We start from the raw sequence: 8,909 nt of genomic DNA, 5'->3' as shown, positions 1-8,909 counted from the left end.
CGAGTGCGGTTTATGTCTAAGGCAAGGCCTCCTCTATCTAATAAAGCTAATTTAGCTTGAAGTGATGATTGTTGTTGTAAATTAGGACATCTATCTACTCATCTTAATTTAGTTATAAAAATCCAGCTGCTTTTCTTTGGTGTACTTATTGATTAAAACGGTTTTTCGTACCCTTTTTTTTAAATTTAAATAAAAAATACATAATAATTATATATGTATATATTTTTTTATACAAAATTTCTTTTGAATTTGTCTAAATAAATCATACAAATTTTAATATTATTTAAAAAATTTTCAAAAATTAATTGAATAAAAAATAAAAAATATATAAATTAAATAAGAATTATGTTAAATAATTAATGACTTTCTTGAACAACATAAACAACTACCAATCAAACAAAAATACATTACATTTTTAAATTATCTACCTAAATTTTAATATTAGAATAACCATCTATACATCTAGTAAAATGAACATCTGATATATCTGTTGTTCACATTGTTTAATATTTTCGTTGTCTACCTATATTTTTTATATATTTAACAAAAATTAATGACTAATTTCTAAGGCCATTAAAATTTACATTAGGACAGATAAGATGCTGATAACGATAGTTATATATAGGTTCTGGTTATTCCTAAAAATGCATTTCTACATCAATTTTTTTCTTTTTATAATTCGACTTTATTTGGTTGAAAGTAAACAGATAAAGAGAAAGGAAAGTAGAAATTAAAAAAAAATTGAGTAAATTTTTTTTATATGTTTGAATGAAAGAAAAAAAATAGTATATAATATTATGAAAAGATAACTTTATCTTTATATAGTTTAAAATACAAACAACAACAACAATAAAGTCTTGTCTTACTAAGTGTGGTCGGCTACATGAATCAAATGATGTCATTGTGCTCTGTCATGTATCATGTCTACAGAGAGACCGTTTACATGTAGATCTCGTTTGATCACCTCATTGATTGTCTTTTTAGGTCTTCCTCTGTCTTTCGCCCTTTGTCCATCTTCCATCTCATCCACCCTGCTGACTGGATGCTCTATCGGTCTTCTTCTCACATGTCCAAACCACTTGAGACGCGATTCAACCATCTTTTCTACAATGGGTGCTACTCCAACTCTCTCCCTTATATCTTCATTCCTTATTTTATCCAATCGCGTATGACCACTCATCCATCTCAACATCTTCATCTCTGTCACACTCAGCTTATATTCGTGTTCCCCTTTAGCCGCCCAACACTCCGTACCATACAGCATAGCCGGTTTTATAGCGGTGCGATAGAATTTACCTTTAAGTTTTAAAGGCACTTTTTTGTCGCATATAAAACCAGATGCACTCCGCCATTTTGACCAACCTGCTTGGATCCTACGATTTACATCATGTTCAATCTCTCCATTATCCTATATGATGCACCTAAGATATTTAAAACTTTTAACTTTTCGTAAGATGTTTTCTCTAATCTTCACCTCTATATTGGGGTTTTCCCTTCTCAGACTGAACTTACATTCCATATATTTCGTCTTGCTACGGCTTATGAGCAGACCATACACTTCTAAAGCTTCTCTCCATAACTCCAACTTCTTATTTAGGTCTTCCCTTGACTCTCCCATAAGAACGATATTATCGGCAAAAAGCATGCACCATGGCACAGGCTCTTGGATGTGCTCTGTGAGTACTTCCAAGACTAATGTGAAAAAGTATGGACTTAAGGATGATTACTGGTGTAATCCTATACCAATATGGAATTCCTCTGTCACACCACTTTGAGTCTTCACACTAGTTGTGGCCCATCATACATGTCTTTAATTATCCGAATATATGCGATCCTTACTCTCATCTTTTCTAAAACCTTCCATAAGACCTCCCTTGGTACCCTATCATGCGCTTTTTCCAAATCAATAAACACCATATGTATATCCCTTTTATTACTACGATACCTTTCCATCATCCTTCTTAATAGGTATATCGCTTCAGTGGTAGATCTTCCTGGCATAAATCAAAATTGGTTCTCTGTTACTTGTGTCTCTTTCCTCAACCTCCGTTCTATCACCCTTTCCCATAACTTCATAGTATGACTCATAAGTTTAATCCCTCTATAGTTTCCGCAGCTTTGTATATCCCCCTTATTCTTGTAGATAGGTACCAAGGTGCTCTTTCTCCACTCATCAGGCATCTTCTTTGACCTTAAAATCTCATTAAAAAGCTTGGTTAACCAGTTGATGCCTTTTTTTCTAAGACCCTTCCAAACCTCAATCGGGATATTATCAGGTCCTACTGCCCTGCCATTTTTCATCTGCTTTAGGGCCTCTTTTACCTCGAAGTCTCGAATCCTTTAATAGTAGTCAAAATTTTGATCTTCTTCCCTTGTGCATAATCGACCAAGGCTCGGAAGAGTCTTCTGTCCCTCATTAAATAACTCGTAGAAGTAGCTCTTCCACCTTTCATTAATCTTCTCCTCTTGAGCCACCACCTCTCCATTCTTATCTTTTATGCACTTAACCTGATCCAAATCTCTCATTCTTCTTTCCCAGCTCTTTGCGATTCTATATATACCTTTTTTTCATTCTTTCGTGCCCAAAGACTGATAGAGACCCTCATATGCTCTTGTTCTTACTTCACTTACAGCCACTTTTATCTCTTTCTTAGCCGCCTTATATTTTTCCCATTTATCTGCATTGCGGCATAAAGACCACTCTTTAAAGCATTCTCTTTTTATCTTTATCTTTTCTTGTATACTCGCATTCCACCACCAGGACTCCTTGTCTCTTGGTCCTATTTCTTTAGATTTACCAAAACTTTCTTTTGCTGTTCTTCTAATAACTTCTGCCATCTCCCTCCACATCTCTTCTGCGCTTCCATTCCCATCCCACTTTGCCTCTTCTCCTACCCGTCTTAGGAAGCTTCTTTGTTTCTCACCTTTCATCCGCCACCACCTCGTCCTTGGGTTCTTCGTATGATGTCTTTTCCTCAACTTTTACTCAACGCGAAAATCTATGACGAGCACCCTATGTTGTGTTGTCAAACTCTCTCCCGGGATAATTTTACAGTTAATGCAAAATTTCCGGTCGACTCTCCTCAACAAGAAGAAGTCGATTTGAGAGCTTGTCATGCCACTCTTATAGGTTATAAGATGTTCGTCTCTCTTTTTAAAACATGTATTTGCGATGAGAAGATCAAAGGTTGAGGAAAAGTTCAAAATAATTTTACCCTCGGGATTGATCATCCCAAAATCATGGCCTCCATGAATACTCTCATATCCAGTCACGTCTCTCCCAACATGGCCATTTAAATCTCCTCCTAAGAAAATCTTATCTCCCAAAGGTATGTCTTGAACCAAACTCTCTAGATCTTCCCAAAACCTTATCTTGTGTTGTTCGTCCGAATCCACTTGCGGTGCATAGGCGCTAATCACATGGAAAGCACCTCCCTCCACCACAAGTTTGATAAAGATGATCCGATCTCCTACCCTCTTGACATCCACTACGTTCTTCTTCCACTGCTTATCCACAATTATTCCAATCACATTCCTATTCTTCACCTTTTCTGTATACCGAAATTTGAAATCAAAAGTATCCAACTCCCTAACCTTTACACCAACCCAATTAAAATAATATATTAAAAAATAGAAGATACTATTAAAATATTAATACCAAATGCTTTTTCCTTCCATTTTCTATCGAATGTTAAAGGAAAAAAATTAAACAAATCTCGCCTACTTTTTTTCACCATTCGTTCATTTTTTTTTTTTACTTTTTTATTCAATCAAAGAAAAAATAATAACTATTTTCTTTTCAATTTCTTTCAATCCCTTTAACAACAACAGATTTTAAAGCAGAGGATCAACAAAAGTTAATCCAAAACTTGGTACATGAATCACAAAACCCCATAATGTCCAATCTTCTCAACAGAAATTGAGAATCCGAGCAACATATATAGGACTTTCTAGCACTAAATTATTTTGGTCACACACAAACTTTATTCTCAGAGAAACATACCCAAATCAAACAACACTAACAACTCAAATTAATTAACTAATTAATTGAGCATGTCAGTGACCTTAGACCAAGCTGGTCTAGCTGTAATATCAGCCACCCAAGCACTGACACGTGGCAGAGGCTCAAACAGCTTCTTCACCTGTGTTAACATCAAGAAATGAAGGGTTGGAAGGTGATGAAGATCAGCCAAAGTGAAACATTCACCACCCAAGTACTTTGATTCAGAGAGCCTCTTCTCGTAGATTCCAAGAACACTACTAAGCTTTGATTCATTCTCTTCAACAACTTTTGGGTCTGTTGGGATGCCAAAGAGTGGCTTAACATGAAGCTCCCATATAAGCTTTGGAGCTACTTGATCATATTGTTGAGCTTCAACTTCAAGCCATACAGTGATTATAGCCATCTTCTTTGAATCATTGGTTACTATTAGCTGAGTCCCCTTATCAGCATATTCATGTGCAATGTATTTTGTTATTGCCCTTGATTCTGCATATATATCTCTATTTGGTTATTTTAATTTCAATGATTAATTATATATAACAAGGATTTAATTAGGTTTATGTGGATATATAATTAAGGAACAAATTTTGGAGCTAGTAAAATTTACCATTTAAGGGTATTTTTGGTATTTCCTCGGGGGGAGGGTTAAGATTGGGATAATATAATATCCATGAGTAAAATTAAATTATTTTTAAAATTTTTTATTTTATTTTTATTTTATCCAGATTAAACATACTCTTAATGTTTTAATGAGTTTGATTCTAGTATTAGACTATAACAATAGTTCCTCAATTTTATCATGATGAAAAATAGTTTAGTAAGACCAAAATGATTGTTATAATTAAAGTTTAATCACAACTTTGTGTTAGAAGATTTAATATTTGATATTTCTTACCAAATAGCTTCAAGTCTCCATCTTCAAATGCTGGAACTTGACCAAATGGCTGCATCCATCATATATAGGGAAGAGCAAGAATGCATATCATTAAACTATGATCTAGTAAAAATAAAATTTTAGCATATTTGTTCAAGCTTTAAATCTCAATAGACCAGACGATTTTAACTGAAAATTTAAAATTTTGATAGTATACATTTTTTTTTGTATCTCCCAACCCAGCATGCTAATAACTAATGGGTTACAAATCTAAACTTTATTTGTTTAACGGAACAAAAGAACTAATCATCACTCAAACAACCAAGTTAGTTGTATAAATAATTTATTATAATAAAGTGATGCTTTTGTCAACTACCAGAAGAATGATAATATAATTTAGAGCAATGCTAGGGGCAGCAATTTTTGTAATTGTTAGCCATCAACTAGCCATCAATGATGATTTGATGGTGTGAGATTGGTGTGAGATTTCATCTAATAGCTCACCTTCCTCTACTGGTTACATGCTGGCCAAAATTCAACAAAACTGCTGGTCCCGTAGATTTTTCCTATAATTTATTATAGTAAATAATTTATTATACCAAAAGAATGATAATATAATTGTGATTGTGGTGATGCTTACATTTAGAGAAAGAAAATGCTCCTTTTTATGTTCACCATTCTTCATGTCAATAGTAACAAACTCAAAATCAAGCTCTTTCTCATACAAGACAGCAGCCACTCGCATGGAGTTTGGTGACATAGGATTTCCATGGAGTTTCATTGCTGCCATAGCCTCTTATTAGTGTATTTGTAAGTAGAAGCAAATAAAGGGTATCTTTTAAGAGAATGTTATGTTATAGATGAAATTAGGCCTATGACGATTTGTGTTCTTTATATAATGCGACTACTTGTGATGGATTTTTTTGTTGATGATTTTATATTTATTTATTTATTTTGTGGAAGATATGGGATTTGTTGAGTTAGATAAAAAAGTCATGAGTTTGTTTTTTTGCACGTGGAAAATTATTTACTTATATCATTGGATTTGGTAGCACAAATTGGTGGTTGATTGAGTACATTCAACAACGAACTATTTTTTTGTTTAATTATTTATCTTAAAGCTAATCGTATTTTAATATTTGAAATTATGTAGAAAATATAATTATCCCTTTTAAGTTTTAACATTATTCATTTTGTAATCAAATTTTGAGCTTAAAAATACTGAGAAATATACCACTTCCAAGCATTGTTTATATCGAAGTCATCTATATAAAAGAGAAAAATCCAAATCAGCTCCTATATTTACCTTAAAAGACAACGAAATTTTTAATAAAAAAAATATCAATCTGATTCTTAAATTTTATTTTTATGGAACAAATTAACTCTTGTGTCAAGAAAAGTCAATATTACTAATCAGAACTAAAAAAAATATCAAAAATCGAATTGAGTATTTTTTTTTTAATTTTCGTTGTCTTTTCAAAATAATTGTGAGAAAACAGATGAGATATTAACTCTATGTAAAATCATTTATACTTTGACTCCTTACAGCAAAAACAAGACCAAAAGGCAGACAACAATATATATATATATATATATATATATATATATATATATATATATATATATATATATGTATATATGTGTGTGTGTGTAAAAGATTATCTTTATTTTTGCTTCATGTGAGTCATGAGTCATGACATGAGTCCATCCTTCCACTACCCAATGCAGTGCGTTATTATTAATTAGTATATACTATGCTCATGTGGTATGTTAACGAATCTTTTCATTCCCAACAATCTTTTTTATTCTCTTTATAAAAAAATGATTTATTTAGACAAGGTAACATATTAAAAGTTAATATATATTCTGTACATGATTTTTTTAATATATATTGTTTACTTAAATTAATAGTAGTTTATATTAAAATAAAGATTTAACTAATTAACATAGAATCTAAAAACATATGTTAAATTTGTTATTAATAAAATTTTTTAAATATTTTTATTTAATAAATATAAAATAAATATATTAAAATTTTAAATTTTTTATATTTTTAATAAAAATATTTTAATTTATAACCTGAACATGTGTGCTTTTACTAAACTTTAAAACAAAAAGAATAAGGAGCTAACGCGATTCTCTGAACCAATGACTCCTCAAGATCTAATAATCTTAAGAAAAAGTTTAGGAAATCAGCAGGCCAGCACTTAGTTAACACTTAGTCAACAAAATAAAAATAAATAAATTTTTATTATTAGATAAAATCTCATATCATTAAATACATTATTGATAATTAATTGATGATCACAATTCACAAAATCTGGTAATCCCCTGATACTCCTCTAAAGTTAATATATCTTGAAATGATGATTGTTGTAAATTAGGACATCTACCCATCTTAATTTGTTTATAAAAATCCAGCTTCTTTTCTCTTTAGTGTATTTATTGAACGGATTTTTTATTTAAATTAAACAATTATATATTTTATTGATATATATAAATTATAAAATAATTATTTAAATAAATAATGTATTATATCTCGAGTATTATAAATTTAATGTGAATATAGACGTACTTCAGATACTAAGATTTTAAACTATGACGCATAAAAAATCTGACCTATTTAAGGTGGATTCGGAACATGTTGTAAGCCAAAAAAAATGGTACAGAGCATTTGATATGTGTTCAAAAGCTAATCTAAATTGTGATCCTAATTTCTTTCGAAAGTCAATCTAGATTATAATTCTAATTTTTATTTTGACCATATTTAAAGTACTGAGACCCAAATCAACTTTTGAACATATCTCGAATGTTCAATACCCATTTTTTGGCCTCCAAAATATATTCTAGATACATCTTAAATACGTCAGATTCTTTATGCGTCATAGCCCAAGAGGTTTTGGTACCAGAAATACACCTATAATTATATTGGACTCATAATATTCAAAATATGATATATTGTTTGTTTAGGTAATTATTCTACCGTTTATGTATATCAGTAAATTATATAATTATTTAATTTAAATTAAAAAATCTTTAAAATTGTCAGTCATATTATTTTTTTAAAAAAATAATTTAATAAAAAAATACACATACATAAATAATTATATATGTAATATATTTTTTTACACAAGATTTTTTTAGATTTTTTTGACACCTTGTTTAGATAGACGATGAAAAGTAAAAAAAAAATAAAAAAATAAAATAAGAGAGAAAAATAAAAAAAAAATAGATTGTTATATGTTTTGTTTTTAGATAAAGAAAAAATAAATAAATAAATAAATAAAATTTGGATAAAAAAATAAAAAATAATTATAATAAAAAAATTATTAATACCCTTAGATTTTTTATTTTTTATTAATAAAATGTTGAATTAGTAATTTACTATTATTTACATATTTTTTCTTTATTTTGATCTCATCTTTAAGAAAAAATTTTTGGTGGATTTCACTTTTTGTTTACTTAATTTTTCTTTCTCATTCAAACAACAAAAAAAACATATATTTTATTATTTTCTTTCTTTTTATATTCTCTTAATCCAAATAATTATGAATGAAACATAAAAATTCTAATACCATTTAACTTCTTTTAAAAAATAAACAAATAAAAAAGATATATAAATAATTATATATCTAATAAAAATTAACAACCAATTTCTAAGGCCATTAAAATTTACATTGACAGCTGTATGCATCTCTATTCTCTACATGAATCTCTTCACACTTCTGGTCTAATTATGTAATGTCGTGAACGCGTGATCGTCCTCTTCATTATTCAATGGCAACAGCAATGATGATATTAGCCTCTCTCGTCTTCTTGTGGGTGTCATCGCATCAATCACAAGTCTTATGGCCATCACACAAGGTCCCTAGTCCCTACCCTAACACTTCTAAGCTGCTTCTCGTTCGAGTTTATCACCAAACATTATGTTTGTATTAGTACTAATTTTTGTGTAATTTTTTTGTATATATATATATATTTTTAGTATATACGATCAATTTTTTATTTTCATGTATAGAAATAAATAATTTA

The 8,909-nt window shown here is 29.9% G+C and overlaps 1 protein-coding gene across 1 annotated transcript; it reads right to left on the bottom strand.

The window, feature by feature from the left end:
- Positions 1-3,651: 3,651 nt before the first annotated feature.
- LOC112755726 (glutathione S-transferase-like) lies at positions 3,652-5,835 on the bottom strand. The gene is made up of 3 exons (XM_025804006.2): positions 5,518-5,835; positions 4,899-4,947; positions 3,652-4,489 (listed from the first exon to the last, which is right to left on the bottom strand). Exons 1-3 carry the CDS (start codon positions 5,665-5,667, stop codon positions 4,044-4,046), a joined length of 645 nt encoding a protein of 214 aa, XP_025659791.1. The 5' UTR covers positions 5,668-5,835; the 3' UTR covers positions 3,652-4,043.
- Between the last annotated feature and the right edge of the window lie 3,074 nt (positions 5,836-8,909).

Source organism: Arachis hypogaea, chromosome 2, assembly GCF_003086295.3.
Source record: "Arachis hypogaea cultivar Tifrunner chromosome 2, arahy.Tifrunner.gnm2.J5K5, whole genome shotgun sequence".
Lineage (NCBI taxonomy): Eukaryota > Viridiplantae > Streptophyta > Magnoliopsida > Fabales > Fabaceae > Arachis > Arachis hypogaea.
This window is presented reverse-complemented; position numbering and strand designations above follow the sequence as displayed.

Bases quoted from the DNA above. Each gene is read 5' to 3' on its own strand.
- LOC112755726 (XM_025804006.2), bottom strand. From the start codon at position 5,667: ATGGCAGCAATGAAACTCCATGGAAATCCTATGTCACCAAACTCCATG. The intron at 4,948-5,517 runs GTAAGCATCACC...TGATGGATGCAG, and splicing joins AGCATTTTCTTTCTCTAAAT to CCATTTGGTCAAGTTCCAGC. The intron at 4,490-4,898 runs GTAAGAAATATC...ATATATATGCAG, and splicing joins TGGAGACTTGAAGCTATTTG to AATCAAGGGCAATAACAAAA.